We start from the raw sequence: 21227 nt of genomic DNA, 5'->3' as shown, positions 1-21227 counted from the left end.
GGGGACTCGTTATTTCTTGCATGGGGTAGGGGAATAAGGTGTAATACATTATTTCTCACTTTAGCAGTCCCTCCAGTGGTGTGACTGGTACCGTCGCAGTCTCTTCTCTAAGGTGCTCCCAGCTGGACTCCTGCCTCCTCTATATACAGTGCAGGGTTAATAGTCCTGCACTGTACGTGAGAATGCCAAGGGCCACCCACTGAACAAAGTGCCACAAGTAGAAGAGAATGCCATTAAAAAGAGAACAGCCAAAGCTCGATTGGCTGTATTTCTCCTATAGATCACAGGAGTGCAATTAGTTTTTCACTCCTGTGACCTGTTTTCAGCAGAGAGCTGACGTCACAGAAATTAGTCTAGGCACCAGAAGTCTGGATCTGCCAGGTGTCTTGACTGACACCCCGCTCAGCCTCTCAGTGAGCCACAGAGTCTGAGCAGGTTGCTCCCCGCCCCTCTACAGCTCAGCGCTCCAGTGAGCGAGGAGGAGGCAGAGCGAAGAGCTGCTGACTGACAGTCAGCAGCTCTCTGCTCGGGGAGCTGTCAGAACCGAGTGATTGGTGGTGTTCAATCGCTCTTTTCTCAATGTGGAGGAGGCGGGGGACCGATGCTGCATCCACCTAGGCAAGTATAATTGGGGGAAAAAAATCCTTTACTTCTCTTTTAAGGGATTATTTCATATCCCTCTAGATCAGTGGTCTCCAAACTGTTGCCTGGGGGCTGGATGCGACCCTTTGTTTACCTTTACCTGGCCCTTGGGCACACCGTTCCACCAACTGGCACACCATTCTCCCTATTGACCCCATAAATGGGGAACTATTCTTCTCATTAAACAATGGGGCACTATTCCTCACATTAAAACCAATGATGTGCCAGGGCGTTGTTTATTCCCACTGAAAATAGTCTGACCCCCCTAAAGCCTGTAGGACAGTAAACTGGCCCTTTGCTTAGTAAGTTGGGAGACTCCTGGTCTAGAAGGATCAAGCATTTAAACCTTTCATTGTTTGCGCTGAACCCTTCACCCCCCCAACATAGCCAACAGTACTCGCAGTTCCTTTCAATTAACTGCTAGCCTCTTTTCATTCGAGGTAAGAAAAGTTTGCAAAGCACATGATTACAGTATTTTGAATATATAGGCTTGTTTTTAGTCAAACTTAGACAAGTTTTTAGCCCCCAGTGTAGTATTGGAGTATTAAAAGGAAACACTGACTGGTTGCGGTCAATGGCAATTGTTTTTCCTTCACTTTCTGTGATAGGCCACACTAATGTACACATCCTATCCTGACATACTGTTAGCTGTTCATTCAGATATACAGTATCTCATGAGAGGGAGTACTACCCTCACATTTTTTTAAATATTTTATATCTTTTCATGTGACCACACTGAAGAAATTACACTTTGCTGCAATATAAAGTAGTGAGTGTACAGCTTGTAGAAGTGTAAATTTGCTGTCCCCTCAAAATAACTCAATGTCTAAACCGCTGGCAACAAGTGAGTACACTCGTAAGTGAAAATGTCCAAATTGGGCCCCAATTAGCCATTTCCCTCCCCGGTTTCATGTGACTCAGTGTTACAAGATCTCAGGTGTGTTAAATTTGGCGTTATAGCTCTTACTCTTACTGACTGGTCACTAGAAGTTCAACATGGCACCTCATGGCAAAGAACTCTTAGGATCTGAAAAAAAGAATCGTTGCTCTACATAAAGATAGCATAGGCCAGTGATGGCGAACCTTGGCACCCCTGATGTTTTGGAACTACACTTCCCATGATGAATGAAATATTTGTATAGCGCACAACGCGAACTGAATCGCCTCAAGTGTAGTTGAGCATCATTATACAGTGCAGTGTAATTACAGTGCAGTCCCCTTTATATCATAGGTGTCCCTGTACATTACAGCGTGGAGGACCGACACACCACCCCGGGTCCCTGGAAAAATTGGCTACTCAGTCTAAAATGCCCAGGCCTATTTTTTTTTTCCCCAGTACGGGCCTGGTGGATGAACAGAAATATTATATATATATATATATATATATATATATATATATATATATATATATATATATATATATATATATATATAAAACTTCTGGCTGCACGTTTAATTGCATTTGTCCAGCACTGACTGTGCTCTCACCAACAACTCCCAATCACACAGTGAAGATTGTGAGCCTGTAGGACAGACTCTCAAATGTTCACAGTGACAGCCAATCAGTAATCACATGATCAGGAGCTCCTACTGCTGACAAGAACATCCCTCTAAAGGGCCAGCTTCTACCAGCAGAAAGGCATCAATAAACACCCTTCATCAGCAATAACTACTCTGCTTTTTAAACAGATACAAGAAAACTGGAGCCATTTCTCATAACTCGGGTTTCAATTTGTCCAAGGACAGCTATTGTTAAAAGCTCCACTTCTGCTCAATAATTCTGCCCTGTTTAATTAATGCAAAGCCCCCCCCCCCCCAGATGTACAAAAAACAAAGACAGAAGCAACATCTTTCTCAAAAACATACATCATATTTCCTCTTTTATTATATAAATATCCGTTTAACCTTTTAACTGTAAGAATATAAAGCGTTTTCGGAGGATCTTTTCTTTATACAAATTCACAGACAGTACAATGAAATTCGGCACGTTTCTAGGTGAGATCCAACTGTGGAGATGCTCAGGGAAAAAAAAGGGGGGGGGGGGGGGCAAAGTTTATTTCAACAAAAAAAACAGAAATATCAAGAAAAGTCCATGTGTGAATTCAAATCAAACTCTCAAACAAGCTGAATGAGTTTTGTGATCCACAGAACAAAGAGTGAGTACATAATTCAACCCCAATCTGTTTTGACCTAGGATTGTGCTCCCACTAATACAAAATGTCTAAAAAAAAAAAAAAAAAAAAAAAAAAAAAAAGGTGCACTCATGTTTTTTTTGGGGGGGGGGGGGGGGAGATAAGGATCAGATACAGTCTCATGTTTGCATATATAATTTGACTATTGTCAACAGCAAGGAACTAGGCTTTGCACCATCTCCAGCAGCAAGAGTTGAGAAAGGCTTGCACTTCCATTCTAAAACTGAAATCTTTAACTGGAACAATAACTGTTCAACTTAACTGTCTCCGTTTTTAAACACTAATCACGCTAAAAGGTTGGATACCAATCTGAGCATGGGAAACACTTTTTTTTTTTTTTAAAACCATATAGAAATATAAAACAGCAGTCATAAACCAGTTTATAAAAACAGTAGAATACAACAGACTGACTTTCATTTCATTTAAAAACAGGGCTTATCCAACTCTTTGCTGGATGGAACACTAGTAAGTTGCTATGTGCAAGTGGGCTGGCAGGGAATGAGTGGGTTAAATTAAGGGCCAACCTCATATTGGTCTAGGCAAGAGTGGGCATATGAATTTTGTATCATTGTTAAACAATAATTGTTCTCACAAGGGCAAGGAGTTAAAGGGAGAGCAGGCATGTGAAAAAATAAAAATAAAATCTTTGAAGAACCCGTAAAATGGGACATTTTTCCAGTCTAGGTACAAAAAAAAAAAAAAAAAAAAAAACTACTTTCCAGGGCGCAAAGAAAAAAAAAATAAAAAGAAAAAAGTAAAAACGAGGTAGCAAGTTATATGGAATATATTTATGTAAAATAAAGCGAGAAGAAATGTAGAAATAAAAATATTTTATGGTAGAATCCTGTAACTAATACTGGTAAGCAAAATCAGCCACGTTACAGGGGGGGAATGTTTTGATAGAGTTATGCACTGGAAAGTTAGCGCTACTTACAAAAACGAAAAATATTAAGAAATGTTACTGGTGCAGCTCCCATTTACCCTTCCGTTGCTAGAGAACTGAATTGGTGACAAGACCGACAGCATGGGTTAACCACTTCAGTCTAAACCCTGTTATTTAGCAGGTTAAGGGCAACTCTGAGGCAATGCCACTTGTTTGCCAGCAAACTGCAAGCCCCAGGGTGCCCTGTCAAGAAGTAAAAACAAACAAAACAAAAAAAGCCATCTAAAAAGTTGAAACTGTCCATGTGTTCACAGCAGCATGAAGGGCTTGTACTTCTGCAACCAATACCATCCCAATTCTCAAAAAAAAAAAAAAAAAAAAGCTCCCTGCAGAAGAAGCCTCTTAATATGGCTTTAGTGAGCAGTAATTTCGCTGCCTTGCAGAGCTTAAAGCTTCTGCCAGAATCTTCAGCATCTGACACGTCCTGGTGTGCTGGATGCCTGCACACTGTTCCATGCACAATGGGTTCATCTGCTGGACTCTGTTACCTGTAGTGATGTAGAGAACGGCAGATGAAATCACAGGGCACAGCGGGGAGCCAGGCATTCAACACACAGCGTGATGCATACTGAAAATGCTTCAGAAGCGCTACAGCTCTTGAGTCATCAACTTGTCATTTTTAAAGGATTTCATTTTTTTTTCCCCAAGCAAGACTCGCTAAAAACAGTAAAGGCACTACATGTAATAGACATAACTTTGAAAGAATAGAATTGCCCATCATCTCCCAAAACACATCGTTTACCTCGAGTACATTCACTGTTTTTAAGGATTATAACCAAATATGATGTTATTCAAATTAGTAAGTCTCCAGGCCCTAGCACTGCTTTCCCACATAGAACAGCTCACTGGGACTTGCGGTTCCCTAGCAATGAAAACCTTTGATGAACCAAACATACATTATTTTAAAAACAGTAATATGCCAGCCACACTGGCAGTGGCTAACCCATGCTGTCAAAGAACCCAGGGAGAGTCTATTGCGTTACCCATTTACGATACTGGTGTAGAAATTGTAACAACCCCTGTGACAATCATTTCCACCGCCACAAGGGATCTGTTGCCACCTCCCTGTGGCACTAGACTCGGCCTGTCTACTTTCCTCTCACACAACCCTACAGGCAGTATGATGCATCCAGTCCTAGAGTCTCTTCCATAGATTATGCGAGCCAGGGATGGGTTGGAGGAGACCCCTCACCTGACCTTCTCACTCTCAGTCATCTGCCAGAGCCCCAAGTTGAGCACTTTGAGACAGGGCAACTGTGTGATCCTCTCCAGCCCCTTCTTGGTGATGCGGGTGCAACCGTACAGGTCGATGCCAGTCAGCTGGCTCAGGTGCTCAGCGATGAGCTCCAGTCCCTTGTCTGTAATGCGCACGCACTGGCCGATGTTGAGGGTCCTCAGGCTGTGCATCTGGCGCACCATACGGTTAATGCCATCGTCGCTGATGTGGCAGGAGCACAGAGACAGTGACTTGAGACCGTAAAGGCCTTGGGCGATGTAGGCCAGGCTCTGGTCGCCCACCTTGTCGCAGAAAGAGACGTCCAGGCCCGAGAGTCGCAGGCTGCCCATGGCCAGGTGCATGATGCCCGTGTCGCTGATGTTGTCGCAGCTGCGCAGGTTGAGGCTCCGCAGGCCACCCATATGGGAAAGGTGCAGCAGCCCAGCGTCGGAGATGCCACCGCAGAAGCTGAGGTTGAGCACGCGCAGGCCCTGGAGACCCCGGGAGATGTGTTTGAGGGCCAGGTCGGTGAGCTTCTGGCAGTCTTGCAGGGTGAGCTGCTCCAGGCCCAGGCAGCCCTCGGCGGCACTGCGGGTCATGCCGGCCAGGTGCCCGATTCCGACGTCGGAGACGTGACGGCAGCTGCGCAGGTTGAGGCTCTTGAGGCCATGGAGCCCCCAGGCAATGAGTAGCAGGCCTGTGTTGGTGATGTTGGAGCAGCCCCCCAGCTCTAGCACCTCCAGCCTCTTTAGGTACTGGGCGATGCGGCCCAGGCTGCTGTCCGTGATCTGCTTACACAGGCTGAGGTTGAGGCAGCGCAGGGAGCCGATCTCCTGTACGAAGGCGTGGCCCAGGCCGTTGTCGGTCAGGTTGTAGCAGCCGCTCAGGTTCAGGCTTTCGATGTCCGGCAGGCCCTGGATGACGTAGCTGAGCGAGCGGCGCAGGCTGAGGATCTGCACCCGGCGGATGCCGCGGGCCTGCAGGCTGGGGAAGAGAGACGGGTTGGCCCGGCGGAGGTGTAGCTTGGCCTCGGTGCCCCGCCATACCGACTTGTGGTAGGCCGCGTCCCGCCAGGCGCCGCACACCTGAGCCGCTCGGCCCTTGTCGCGCACGTCCAGGTAGCTGAAGATCATGGCCAGCAGCTCGGGGAACAGGCACGAGATGTGGGTCTCCTCCATGCTCAGCGCGGGTCCGGCATCACCTCCCACCCGCGGCTAGGCCCGAGGCCTGTTGGCGGCTTGCCTGAGGTAAAAGGATAACGGCGGGCTCTTCCTTCTCCTCTCTCGCCTCAGCCTGGGCCCGCTCTCCGAATCATCGTTGTCCCGGCTGATCTATTTCTTGTGTTACTCGGTCCCTCGCTAGACTTTGCCGGACCGGAGCCCCTTCTCTCCCACCTCAGGGTCCGTTAGCACGTGACGTGCGCGACACTGACCGCGACGTGCTCGCCACACAGAGAGGAGATGGGGCGCCACTGCGCAGCAGCAGAGAAACCGCGCGCCCCCGCAGCCCTGTGCTTTCAGTCTGTCTGGCGCTCGCAGCCGCTCTAACTGCGCAGGCGCGCCTTTTCCTGAGTTTTTTTTTTTTTTTTTAAAGAAATATGGCGGCTCAAGCGTGTTCTCGTCTTAGAGTCCAGTCCCCGACATGTATTCTCGCCTTAGTCAGCCGTCGTCTTTCAGACGTGGATAATTTTTTTTTTCTTGTAAAAGTCTGACTTTGGTTGCCACGCGACGACGTGCGCGTGCCCGCGAATTGGGTCGCGCGCCTCGGTCTTGTTTTTTTGTTTTTTTCATCTATCACACTGCGCAGGCGTGAAAGTGCGACTCGTCTTGGAGTTTGTGAGGGCGGGCGAGTGGGTGGAGCCAGAGGGCTTCCTTTGTCTCCCGCGCAGTAGTAGCTGGGGGCTCTCGGCGGTTGCCAGGGAGACGGACCCGCCCCCTTTTTCCTTCCTGTTTAACCCTGTGTGGTGACAGATGTGTGTGGACAAGATGGCTGCACTTTTGCTGCCTTGTGTGAAAGTGTTCTGAGGTGTTACCTCAGGGAGAGGAGGCTGCTGACACCATTGTGTCAGGACGGGCCCTTTTCATGTTTTTTTGGCATCTGTTCTGTACTTACCATCAGGGCCATTTCTGACACTTTGCTCCTACATGTAAAAATCAACTTTTTTGTTGTTGTAGAAAATTACCTAGAAATAGTATCCCCAACATATATATATATTAGCAGATATCCTGTAGAATAAACTGGTGGGTTTTGCAATTTTTTATGTCATACAGTATTTGCGCAGCGGTTTTTCAAACACAATTTTTTTGAAAAAAAAAACACTTTCATGAATTAAAAAAAACCCCACTAAAGTTATCCCAATTTATTTTGTATAATATGAAAGATATAATATGAAATCATTTGTCACTAGTTCGCTGGTAAACACCTGGCGAATCCTTGTAGTAATATAAATCCAGCTGCGCTTTTGCCAAGTCCTTTCCCCTTTCCGCCATGTCCTTTCACTTTTTAAGTGGTCTTGAATTAAGGCCCTCTGATTCCTCCTGTATTAAATTGTATTGTAACTGTACAGTCTGCCCGCATGTTGTAAAATGCTGCGCAAACTGTTGGCACTATATCATTCCTGTATAATAATAACAATTACTCATTCAGGGTCAATAGGTGTAAACATTTTTATGTCGGCCCTGAGCAGTGGTCAATAGAATCTATGCACGCATGTAAATTCTGCACAAACGTTACAGGGATTTTGATGCAAGCAGTATCTAAAATAAAAAAAGTAAATATACACACTCACCAGCTACTTTATTAGGTACATCTGTTTAATTGCTTGGAAACATAAATTGCTAATCAGCCAATCACAAGGCAGCAACTCAATGCATTTGGGCATCTAGATGTGGTGAAGATGACTTACTAAAGGTCAAATTAAAAGCATCAGAATGGGGAAGAAAGGGAATTTAAAGTGTAAGTTCACCTTTACAGATAATCTTTAATGCCGCGTATCAGACTATCCGCCGGACTTTGCAGCGGAGGTTCGCTGGACTTTCTGAACGAGCAGACTATGCCCACACACAACCAGACTTTTCCGGTGGACTATCCGCCGGACTATGGCGGGGGTCCGCCGGACTTTTGAAATGAATGGACTTGCCCACACACAGAGTAAAGTCCGTTCATTTTGAACGTGGCTCCAGATAGACGGAACTAGCGCAGGAAGTGAATGTCACCGCCTCCTTCGGCAAGATTGACACCTCGCGAGCCCTGTCACCTGGTATGGATTTAAAGGGGAACCCCTACGCCAAAAAACGGCGTGGGGTCCCCCCAATGTCCACAGCAGACCCTTATCCGAGCTCACAGCTCGGCCGGTCAGGAAAGGGGGTGGAGACGAGCGCCCGCCCGCCCTCCTGAACCGTACCAGGCCGCGTGCCACCAATATGGGGGGTGCTTTGGGGAAGAGGGGTCCTGCGGGCCCCCTACCCCAAAGCACCTTGTCCCCATGTTGATGAGGACAAGGGCCTCTTCCTGACAACCCTGGCCGTTGGTTGTTGGGGTCTGCGGGCGGGGGGCTTATAATCCGGGAGCCCCCTTTACTAAGGGGCCCCCATATTCTGGCCCCCCACCCTATGTGAAGGATAATGGGGTACAATGTACCCCTACCCATTCACCTGGGGGAAAAAAGTGTTACTAAAAAAACACAACACAGGTTTTTAAAATACTTTTTTAGGCAGCTCCAGGGGACTCCTCCGCTATCTTCTGCTCTTTTACTAGTGAAGGAGCCTGGCTTTCTCCTTCGTTGCCACCACCGTCCGGGGGTCTTCTTCCGACTTCGGGGGTCTTGTCCCGCTCTTCGGTTCTTCTTACCGGGTCTCCGCTATCTTCTTACAGCTCTTTTACTAGCGTTGGCCCGGTCTTTTCCTCTTTTTCTTCTTCCTTCCGATGTTGACACAACGCTCTCTCCAGAGGATGCTGGGCTGTGACATCATAAGGGGTGGGGTCACCATGTGACATCATCCGATGACCCGCCCCTTATCCCTATATAAGTCGCCACACAATGCGCCCCTGCCATTACGGCCGGAGAGAGCGTCATGTCAACATCGGAAAGGAAGAAGAAGAAAGAAGAAGGTGACAGCGACAAGACCGGGCCAACACTAGTAAAAGAGCTGTAAGAAGACAGCGTAAAGTATTTTAAAAACCTGTGTTGTGTTTTTTTATTAACACTTTTTTCCCCCAGGTGAATGGGTAGGGGTACATCGTACCCCATACTCATTCACATAGGGTGGGGGGCCGGAATCTGGGGGCCCCTTAGTAAAGGGGGCTCCCGGATTATGATAAGCCCCCCGCCCACAGACCCCGACAACCAACGGCCAGGGTTTTTGGGAAGAGGCCCTTGTCCTCATCAACATGGGGACAAGGTGCTTTGGGGTGGGGGGCTCGCCGGAGTCCACCAGATAATCCGATCGTGTGTACGAGGCATAAGGTGAACTTGCACTGGACCCCCTCCCCCGATCCCATTAACCTGGAGTCCGGCGATCCCCCGCTCTGACAGTTCAAATCACTGTTGCACCACTTCGGGGATTTGAAACCCCCACGGCTTTCTCTCCTCTTCGCCCGCGGTGACAGGACGGGCTACGTAGGCAATTAGAATGCTCCTAAACGTACTTCCTGACGAGGTACGTTTTGGAGATTAAGCTGCGGGGGATTTCTAAGCCCCGGACCGGTGAGGCGGCCACCCATTGTGTCAGTGGGGATGGGGGGAGGGGAAAGAGTCCTGTGTAAGTTCACGTTACAGATTTTTCTGTAAAGGTGAACTCACCCTTTAAGTGACTTTGAATGTGGCATGGTTGTTTGTTTCAGGCAGGTTGGTCTGAGTATTTTAAAAACTGCTGTTCTGGGATTTTCACGCACAACCATCTCTAGGGTTTACAGAGAATGGTCCGAAAAAGAGAAAATATCCAGTGAGCGGAAGTTGTGTGAACAAAAATGCTTTGTTGATGTCAGAGGAGAATGGGCATACTGCTTTAAGATGATAGAAAGGCAACAGTAACTCAAATAACCACTCATTACAAATTAGGTATGCAAAATACCACCCCTAAATGCACAATACAGTGAATCTTGAAGCAGATGGGCTACAGCAGCAGAAGACCACACCATGTGCCACTCCTGTCAGCTAAGAACAGGAAACTAAGGCGACAATTTTCACAGGCTCACCAAAATTGGACAATAGAAGATTGGAAAAAACATTGCCTGGTCTGATTAGTCTCGGTTTCAGCCATGGGCGTCCGCAGCAGGGGGCAAGGGGGGTCAAGTGCCCCCCCGAAATCCCCAAGGTGTTGCAGCCGCCGCAATGCTGCATTTTTTTTATGTGGCTGCATCCTCTGCTGTCTCCTCTGGATCACAATGCTCGCTGGCTCTGTGTTCGGCGGCCGCTCTGTAACACAGTCCCGCCCCCCCCCCCCCCCTAGACCAGCTCGTGTGATAGTAGAGTGAAGCAACGTTCCGCCTATCACATGATCCGGTCTAGGGGGGACGGGACTGTGTTACAGAGCGGCCGCCGAACACAGAGCCAGCCAGCGTTGTGATCCAGAGGAGTAGATGCTGCAGGTACAGCCCACCCTGTGTGCCACAGTGCCTGGATAGGAGAATCGAGGGGGGGGGGGGCTGCAGTGCTCTCCTCCACCACCACACTCTCCTGCCCCCCCCCAGTGCTCTCCTCCACCACCACACTCTCCTGCCCCCAGTGTTCTCCTCCACCACCACACTCTCCTGCCCCCAGTGCTCTCCTCCACCACCACACTCTCCTGCCCCCCCCCAGTGCTCTCCTCCAACACCACACTCTCCTGCCCCCCCCAGTGCTCTCCTCCACCACCATACTCTCCTGCCCCCCCAGTGCTCTCCTCCACCACCACACTCTCCTGCCCCCCCCAGTGCTCTCCTCCACCACCACACTCTCCTGCCCCCCCAGTGCTCTCCTCCACCACCACACTCTCCTGCCCCCCCCGTGCTCTCCTCCACCACCACACTCTCCTGCCCCCCCCAGTGCTCTCCTCCACCACCACACTCTCCTGCCCTCCCCAGTGCTCTCCTCCACCACCACACTCTCCTGCCCCCCCCCCCAGTGCTCTCCTCCACCACCACACTCTCCTGCCCCCCCCCCAGTGCTCTCCTTCACCACCACACTCTCCTTCCTGCCCCCCCAGTGCTCTCCTCCACCACCACACTCTCCTGCCCCCCCATTGTTCTCCTCCACCACCACACTCTCCTGCCCCCCCCAGTGCTCTCCTCCACCACCACACTCTCCTGCCCCCCTAGTGCTCTCCTCCACCACCACATTCTCCTGCCCCCCCCAGTGCTCTCCACCACCACACTCTCCTGTCCCCCCCCCAGTGCTCTCCACCACCACACTCTCCTGCCCCCCCCAGTGCTCTCCTCCACCACCACACTCTCCTGCCCCCCCCAGTGCTCTCCTCCACCACCACACTCTCCTGCCCCCCCCCAGTGCTCTCCTCCACCACCACACTCTCCTGCCCCCCCCCAGTGCTCTCCTCCACCACCACCACACTCTCCTGCCCCCCGTGCTCTCCTCCACCACCACACTCTCCTGCCCCCCCCCCCCCACAATTCTCTCCTCCCCTGTTCTTGCTGCCCTCCCTGCTCTCCAGCTCTCCCCATCCTTCTCTAGCCACCATCCCAGTGCTCCCCCCCCCTGTTCCCCCCCCAGTGCTCTCCCCCCTGTCCCCCCCCAGTGCTCTCCCCCCGTTCCCCCCAGTGCTCTCCACTCCGCCCAGTGCTCCCCCCTGTTCCCCCCCCACAGTGCTCTCCACTCCCCCAGTCCTCTCCCCCCGTTCTCCTCCCCAGTGCTCTCCCCCCTGTTCTTTCCCCCCAGTGCTTTCCACTCCCTCCAGTGCTCCCCCCTGTTCTTCCCCCCCAGTGCTCTCCTCTCTCCCCCAGTGCTCTTCCCCTGTTCTTTCCCCCCAGTGCTCTCCACTCCCCCCAGTGCTCTCCCCCCTGTTCTTTCTCACCCCCCCATTTCTCTTCAGCTCTCCCCATCACTCTCCAGCCCCCACCCCAGTGCTCCAGCCCCCCATTCTCCCCACCCCTGTTCTTTCTGCCCCCCTGGTGCTCTCCAGCCCCCCCAGTGCTCTCTACCCTCCGTGCTCTCCACCCCTGTTCTTTTTGGCTCCCCCCCGAGCACTCTCCACTCCCCACCCCTGTACTCTCCACTCCCCCTGCATTTTGCCCCCACCCATGTGCTCTCCACCCCCCATAGTGCTCTCCAGTCCACTGTGCTTTCCACCCCTGTTCTTTCTGGCCCCCACTGGTGCTCTCAAGCTCCCCCCAATTGCTCTCCACTCCCCCCTGCTCTTTATACCCCTCAGTACTCTCCAGCCCCCATGCTATCCACCCCTGTTTTTCTGCCCCCCCAATGCTCTTCACCACCCCACACTCTTAGCCCCCCCAGTGCTCTCAGCCTACCGTGCTCTCTACCCCTGTTCTTATTGGCCCCCCCAGTGCTCTCAAGTCCCCCCCCCAGCGCTCTCCGCTCCCCACCCCTGTGATCTCCACTCCCACTCGCTCTTTGCCCCCACCCATGTGTTCTCCAACCCCGCCAGTACTCTTTGCTACCCCTTCTCTCCAACTCCCACCCAGTGCTCTCCACTTCCCCAGGACCAGAGGGCAGGCTGACTGGGGCCGGAAAATTAGGAAGGCTGAAGGTGCAGGTGGCCAAGGACCACTTCATCTCACAGCAAACAGATCCTCTGGAAGGAGCACCCTCCCCATCCAAAAACGAGAACAGACCCTGCCTGCCGCTGGCCATCATGGATATGCTGCTGGCATACAAGGTACCGTACCAAGCATCAACGACACACCTTCCCACAGACAGGGACATGGGGCACAGGAGGGGCTGCAATGATGGGCACAGTGAGACTGCATTCACGGCACAGTAAAGCTGCATTTGATGGACACAGTGAGGCTGCATTTGATGGACACAGTGAGGCTTTATTTGATGGACACAGTGAGGCTTTATTTGATGGACACAGTGAGGCTGCATTGGTGGGCACAGTGAGGCTGCATTGGTGGGCACAGTGAGGCTGCATTGGTGGGCACAGTGAGGCTGCATTTGATGGGCACTGGTGAGGCTGCATTGAGCTCTTGCATCAAGTCTGCAGTCTCTGACCATCTCCTGTAGCATGTCTGCAGTCTCTGAGGGAGTCTGAGAGGAGTCAAGAGTGGGAGCACCGCCGGGATGGGGGTCATGGGAGAAGCCAGACTTGTGTGGACTGTGGACAGGAGACTATAGGATAAAACCAGAGCCACCAAGCTGGAGCCGACTGACTGAGCCCTGCACAGTGCACCTGAGAGGAGGTCAGTGAAAGCACTGCCAGGCCAGTCGGGGGTCACTGATGTAAGGGGGGAGTGAATACGATAATGTAAGGGGCACTGATATAAAGGGTTTCCTCCTTATAGTAGTAACCCACCCCCCTTACCTTAGAGTATTCTTTCTGCAGAAGGTGGTCCCCCCCACGTTCTGAGTTTCTGGGGTCCCCCTTGATGATTGATCACTTACCACTATTAACTGGAATTTGAATATATATATATATATATATATATATATATATATATATATATATATATATAAAAAGCAAGCCCTATGTGATTTCATATCTATATCTAATACTCTCTTCATCAAATGTGCTTTAAAATGTATGGTTTTCCCTTTCATGAACAAGAAAATAATGACGTTATGCTGTTAGGCTGGTATAATAATGCTGTGAGGCTGGTATGAAATTTTTTCCAGGGCTGGTTTTTGAAAGCATGGGCGTCCGCAAGGTTACTCAGGTGGCTACGTACCATGCCCATATAGCCTAGAGAATGTACATATTTTTACATTGCAATACATCTGTTGTTGCCATATTTTTATCTTGATGAAAACAGCCTATACAGTGACAGTATGAGATCAAAATATGGCCACAACAGATGTATTGCAATGTAAAAAGATGTACATTCTCTAGGCTATATGGGCATGGAACACAGCTGCCAGAGTAACTTCCAATACAAAGTGAAGATGAATTATCTGTTATCTAACACATATGTATTACCAATGGAAAGATTTTCATGAGATTGTCGAAAAGGGGCGGAGCATGAGTGGCCTTAAAATGATGCCCCCCTTGGAAAAAGTTCTGCGGACGCCCATGGTTTCAGCTGCAACATTCAGATGTTAGGGGCAGAATATGGCATAAACAACATAAAAGCATGGATCCATCCTGCCTTGTATCAATGGTTTAGGCTTGTAGTGGTGGTGTAATGGTGGGAGTTGGCACACTTTGGGTCCCTTAGTACCAAATGAGCATTGTTTAAATTAGGGTTGCACTGATACTAGTAACGGTATCAGTGTCGATACCGAGCATTTGCCTGAGTACTTGTACTCAGGCAAATGCTCCGATGCTTGATCCGATACCTGGGCAGTTACAAGCACCAATCTCCCTGTAAAGATTTCAATAAAACAGCCGACAACTGCTTCTCCTCCTCTCCATCTCACGTCTTTCAGCTGCTTTATTGAAATCTATACGGGGGATCCGTGCTTGTAATTCCCCCCAACAATCACCCCTGACTGTCCCCGTATCCTCATCCAGTCCCCCTCTGTGTCCCCCTCCATGTGCTCTGCAACTGTCCCCCTCTATCCTCAGTCCTCCTCTGTGCTCCACTGCTCCCTCTGTCCTCAATCTGTCGGGATGGAGGAAGGAGCTGGAATCTGTCATTTACCGGCTCCTTCCTTTTCCGAATGAACGGAGTCAGTGATCACTGACTCTGTCCATTCATAACTGAGCATCGTAAAAAAAAAAAAAAAAAACATAAAATCAAAAACTACCGATACAGACCACGCGTCATCAGTGCTGCATAGTAGTGCCACTGTCACATAACATTAAGAAAAAGTATTGGTATTGGTGAGTACTTGGAAAAAAGCATCAGTACTTGTACTCTTAAAAGAGTGGTATCAGTGCAACCCTAGTTTAAACACCACGGCCTACCTGAGTATTGTTGCTGACCATGTCCACCACTTTATGATTACAGTGCACCCATCTTCTGATGGCTCCTTCCAGCAGGATAATACACCATGTCACAAATCTCAGATCATCTCACCGCTGGTTTCTTGAACATGACAATGAGATCACTGTACTCCAATGGTCTCCACAGTCACCAGATCTCAGTCCAATAGAGTACTTTAGGGATGTGGTGGAACAGGAGACTCTCATCATGGATGTGCAGCCGACAAATCTGCAGCAACTATGTGATGCTATCATGTCAATATGGACCAAAGTCTCTGAGGAATGTTTCCAACACCTTGTTTAATCTATGCCATGAAGAATTAAGGCAGTTCTGAAGGTAAAACGGGGTCCAAACCGGTACTAGCAAGGTGTAGCTAATACAATGGCTGGTGAGTTCATATGGCTATGTGAATGAAGCCTAATGCCCCGTACACACGACCAGACTTTTCAACATCAAAAGTATGACGGAATGATTCCGGCAGACTATTCGAACGTGTGTGGGCTGCAGCGGACTTTTGATTTGCAAAAGTCTGACAGACTTTAGAAATGGAACATGTTTCAAATTTTTCCGACAGAACTCTGCCGGACCCAGAAATCCGCTCGTGTGTGTGCTAGTCTGATGGACTAAAACCGACGCTAGGGCAGCTATTGGCTACTGGCTATGAACTTCCTTATTCTAGTCCAGTCATACGTCATCACGTTCGAATCCGTCGGACTTTGGTGTGATTGTGTGTGGCCAAGTCCGTTCATTTGGAAAGTCCGTCAGAACTCTGTCAGAACTCCGTCAGAACTCCGTCGAAAGTCTGCCGGACTTAAGTCCTGTCGTGTGTACGCGGCATAACTTTCCCAATTTTATAACCGTCTTCAACCTCAATCTGTGCTGCTTACATCAGCCACTGTTTCCTGCCCTGCTCGCACCTCACACATGTTCGCCTCTTATTCATCACATTTGTTGGGTTATGTCCTGTGTGCCTAAACTTTTGGATTCACATTCTTCAGAAGTCTCAGTAGCTTTCAGCAAGTTTATAACAGCAAATGTTACAGTCGATGACCACAATCTGTGTTGTTTACATCAGCCATTACTTCCTGACCTGCTTGTTTCCTTTACACATACAGCATAGTCTTTATTGGCCATCTGAATGTTCCTCGGGTCATGTCTCGTTTGCCCAAACTGCTGGATTCCTTGATTTAATTACTTTCAGTAACTCTTTCCATATTTTCAACATTGAATGTTATAGTCGCCATCCGCTATCTGTGTTTTTTTACATCAAACATTGGTTACTGGCCTCATCCCACATGCTCTGCCCACACACACATATTATTCAGTGACCTGCTTCTGAGTATTCTATATTAATATTCTCATTTGTGTGCACCCGTCTTCACCCACTGCTAGGGTTACCACCCAGCCACTAACGATGCAGCTGATTGGCAATTGTTATATATTAGACTAATGCAGGCCATACATGGTCGAATTTCGAACAAAGTTTCTTTTCAAAATCAGAAAATTTGTTTTTTTTGTGATCCAATGATGCCACCATTGATTTTCGAAATTCGGCCGACCAAGCCTTCAATTTCACCTCATGTTGCTACAGAAAATAATTTTCTTGGCCGGGAATCTTCTTTTATCTCCGTAAATTTTCTTTTCTTATTACATTTCTCGCGCAATTCTCCCATCATTGATTAGAAAATTGTTCGTTTTTCAAAAAATTTCCAACATGTCCGATTCCTCAAATTTTATTTCAGCACGAAATCGGCTGTTGCTGCAACCCACTAATGGTGCGAAATTCATACGAAAATTCTTAGATATGATTTTCGTGTATGGCCGGCATTATTTTGCAAAGTTTAGAGTTTTTATTTATGGCCTAATTCACTCCTATGCAGGTTGCAGTTTGCATATTCCATTTGCATTTTGCGCTTTTCAGTACACGTTTTTGATCCATTGAAGTCTATGGAACCAAAAACCAGAAAAAAGTCCCTCACTCCTTTCCATAAAATGCACAGATATGAACTAAATCCATAGGAAACTATGTTAAGTGGACTGCAGTGTGTTTCTGCAAAACTGAAAACGCACTAAAAAATGCATAGGTGTGAACCAGGCCTAAGTGAACGTTGGCAAAAATGATGGGATTTTTTGAAATTACGCCATTTTAGTGAAATGCATTACGTCAACAGGAAAGGTGGAATTTGTTTGGTTTTTAAGGGCGCAGTTGACTTTAAATTTCCCCTTTCAGATATCCTCCAGGTCTGGGGAAACCGTTTTCACCCTGACAGGAAGTGAGGGGAAACCTCTCTCAACTGGATAGCAGTTAAAAAAACAACAAACCCTTCCCAACTCCATCCAAAAGTAAAAAAAAAAGAAAATATGGCTGGACAGATATGTTAACCATACAGTAAGTTAAACACTCAGGGGGCTCACTCACATTATAGTGTGCCTTGCTTTGCGTTTTTCTGTTCAGATTTCTATTGGAGATGCATTTGGATCACAGGCAAAGAAAGTCCAAAGCCATGTCTTACATTCAACTGCATGTGTTTAAACTGCGTTGGAATGTTAAAGCTAGCGTTTGTCGATTAGGGCTCGTTTAGACTTGTGATGGTGTTTAGCGATTTCCAGTGGATCGGTTTTCAGAGGCATTTGACAGGTGGCTCGGAGCGGAGGCGATATGTTGCCTTCTCACTGCCTGTGTTAACCATTGAGAGACTACAGCACTATGCTGCTAACATATGCATTATACACTGCTGCAGAGTGGTAACGGTGTGTCCCTATCCATATAAATGGTACAGTGGAGGTAAAACCGTGTTTTCACCATTGCTCGGACACCCGTGTAAACTAGGCCTTACACCTTGTGTAACATGTGATGATTTGGACAGGGTGCAGTCTAATTATAGGAAGATATAAATGACATATTAATGCACTGCTGTATTAATTAATACTTCATTAACCACTTGCCTACAGGGCACTTTTACCCTCTTCCTGCCCAGGCCAAATTGCAGCTTTCAGTGCTGTCACACTTTGAATGACAATTGTGCGTCATGCTACACTGTAACCCTGTGACATTTTTTATTATTTTCCTTACACAAATAGAGCTTTCTTTTGGCGTTATTTAATCACTACTGGGCTTTTTATTTTTTACAAAAAAAATAAAAGACTGATTCTTAGATTTTGTCAGTAAGTTTTGTAAATAAGTAATTTTTCTCGTTCACTCATGGGGAGGCATTAATATGCCGTACTTATGGGCACTGATAGGTGACACTAGTGGGCACCGATAGGTGGCACTGATGAGCACTGATAGGTGGCACTAGTGGGCACTGATAGATGGCACAAATAGACAGCACTGATGGGTGGCATTGATGGGCAGCAATTATGGCCATTGATGGGCAGCACTGATAGCCAGCACTGACTGGCATCACTAATGGGCACTGGTTGATGGCACTTGTGGCACTGATTGCCAGCATAGGTGGGCACTGATTGCTGGCACTGTAATGTAATCAGGGCACTGATAATCAGTGCCCTGATTACATGTCTGGATGTCCCCTGCGAGGAGATGCTGCTGATCGGCTCTCCTCGCCACACACTCTGTCAGTGTGAGGCCGATGAGAGCCGATTACCGGCATTTCCATTTTCCCTGTGACTGGCTGTGATTGGAGCCGATCACATGGTTAAAGAGCCCTGGCTCATTACAGAGATCGGGTCGCGATGTGTCCTAGCAACAGCCACCGCGATCACCACGCTGCAGGACCCCGCACGCACGACTGGCCGTCATATGACTTCATCCCAGAACGAGAGCTGCACATCCCCTCCGTCATTTGACGGTGGGTGGGCAGAAAGCGGTTGAATATATATATTTTTTTCTATTGCAAGCAGGGAAATTACCTGTACTCCTTGTACAGCAGAACTCAGACTTAAAGAGGAAAGAGCAGCAAGGGATTGTAAACCTAATGTAAAAAAAAAAAACGGACATGTTATGCTTACCTGCTCTATGCAAAGGTTTTGCACAGAGCAGTCCTGATCCTCCTCTTTTCAGGACCCCCCCCCCCCCCCCCCCGGTGCTGCTGGTTCCTCCCCCTGCCGAGTGCACCCCATAGGAAGCTGGTTGCTATGGGGCACTCAAACCAGCTTGATTCCAAGCCGTGCTCTGTGTGTCCATTGACACACAGAGCATGGCTTGGCCCCACCCCCTTGCTCTCTGCTCACTGGCTGTGATTGACCACGGAAGAACCAATAGCCAAGAGAGTCAAGAGAGCTCCTGCTATCATGCACAGCACTGGACTGAGATCAGGCTCAGGTAAGTATAAGGCAGAAGTTTTTTTTAACTTAAAGAGGAAGTAAACTCTCCTTGCGTGTTTGTACCTATAGGTAAGCCTATAATAAGGCTTACCTATAGGTACTGTAAATATCTCCTAATCCTGCACTATTTAGGACAGGGGTCTCCAAACTACAGCCCTCCAGTTGTTCAGGAACTACAATTCCCATCATGCCTAGTCATGTCTGTTAATGACAGAGGTTTACAATGCCTCATGGGACAGGAAGTTCCGCAACAGATGGAGGGCCATAGTTTGGAGATCCCTGAGTCATTGGCGCATTCATTCTGAAAAAATGGCCATCCGTGTAGTTTCTTTAGGGCCTGTGACCGCGAACCCAGAAGAAACACCGGGGGAAGACATTGGCCTTGTCATAGGTGTGCGGGCACCGCTGCAAGGCTTCGTCCTAAGGTAAATATTTCACAATGAGCTAGTATGCGATCCATACTAGCTCATTATGCCTTTGTCTTGCAGCTTTTTGGGGCTTTTTTTCCACGGTGGTTTACAACCTCTTTAATGCAGAGAATGCATTAAGGTAAAAATTGCTCTGCCTTTAGAAGGACTTTAATTCATGTGCTGACAAGGAGTATGCTGATGGGAGGAGAGAGCAGAGTTACAGACAGATGAGCTCATGACTGTGCTGCTTCTCCTTTCACTGTCCAGTCACAGGCTTAAAGCGGAGGTCCACCCTAAAATGGACCTCCGCTCATCGGAATCCCCCCCCCCTCCGGCGCCACAATCGGCACCTTTCAGGGGGGAGGGGGGTGCAGTTACCTGGATAATCCAGGTAACTGCACCCACTTCCGGGCTAGCTCTCTGCGGAACGGGGCGTACGTTACGCCCCCGTTCCGCAAGCGCCCGCCCCCTTCAGCAAGTGCCCCGCTGCCTGCTGGGAAACACACAGCTCCCAGAGGCAGCGGGGACCGCCCGGATTGCGCCGCGCGGCTCGCGCATGCGCAGTAGGGAACCGGGAAATGAAGCCGAAAGGCTCCATTTCCTGATTCCCATACCCAAGATGGCGGCGGGACCCGGCAACCGAGCGAGCGATCGGCTTCGGGTGCCGACATCGCGGGCGCGCTGGACAGGTAAGTGTCACTATTTAAAAGTCAGCAGCTGCAGTATTTGTAGCTGCTGGCTTTTAAAAAAAAAAAAAAAAAACGCGGAGTCCCGGTGGACTCCCGCTTTAATTCCTGGCCCAGAGGAAGTGAGTTGAAGAGAAAATCTTTGAATTGATTGTGAATTTTCCAACAAAAAGCAGTTTTTTTAAATTTTACCTTTGAAAGGGCTATTATCTTGTTATTTTTGGCTGGGGTTCTGCATTAAATAAAGGTAATGTAGGCTGAGCAAATTTCTTTATATATATATATATATATATATTCCTTTTCCATTACACATTTTCTGTTGATTCTCAGTGTTGGTCAGGCAGTGACGGGAGTGTGTAGTATGCTCTTTCCCCACCTCCCGGGCCTCCTTCCTCCCCGCAGGTCTTCCAGCCAGAGTTACATGTTCAGAGTACGCAGCAAGCCAAAACACGATCCTTCATCACAAGTAGTGGAACAAAGACGAGCTTTCTGAATTAGATAACAGCAGCAATCAGAATATATTTTATTTACTGGTCTGACTGGCTGCTTGTGGGTTCTGGGTCCTTACAGCATGGATGTTTACAGCTGCATCTGCTATGGGGAACTCTGTCATATGGTTTAAGAACTTAAGGGTGCATTCACACCTGCAAATGCGCTCTGTATGCGATTAGATGCAAGAACTCTAGCGGGGGTTCTCACAATTATGAGTGAGTAGGCAGCCCCATTGAAAGCAATGGGATTCTGCTGGCTCCTGCAGCTAATCGTGCCCACTTGCATACAATCGCTTATGCAGGATTCACATAGAGTGCCTTGAAAAAG

General features: G+C 48.6%; 2 protein-coding genes across 2 annotated transcripts in view; one reads left to right on the top strand and one right to left on the bottom strand.

Annotated features, from left to right (window-relative positions):
- The window catches only part of WNT5B (Wnt family member 5B), a 214040-nt gene that overhangs the window by 119643 nt on the left and 73170 nt on the right, over window positions 1-21227 (top strand). The window lies entirely within an intron of this gene.
- On the bottom strand, window positions 2493-6677 carry FBXL14 (F-box and leucine rich repeat protein 14). The gene has a single exon (XM_077468897.1). It carries the CDS (start codon window positions 6169-6171, stop codon window positions 4966-4968), a length of 1206 nt encoding a protein of 401 aa, XP_077325023.1. The 5' UTR covers window positions 6172-6677; the 3' UTR covers window positions 2493-4965.

The sequence above is a fragment of the Lithobates pipiens genome, unplaced genomic scaffold (genome assembly GCF_037356315.1).
Source record: "Lithobates pipiens isolate NorthernLeopardFrog02 unplaced genomic scaffold, aLitPip1_a1.2 Scaffold_8, whole genome shotgun sequence".
Taxonomy (NCBI): Eukaryota; Metazoa; Chordata; class Amphibia; order Anura; family Ranidae; genus Lithobates; species Lithobates pipiens.
The sequence above is the reverse complement of the archived record's forward strand: the minus strand, read 5'-3'. Positions and strand labels throughout refer to the sequence as shown.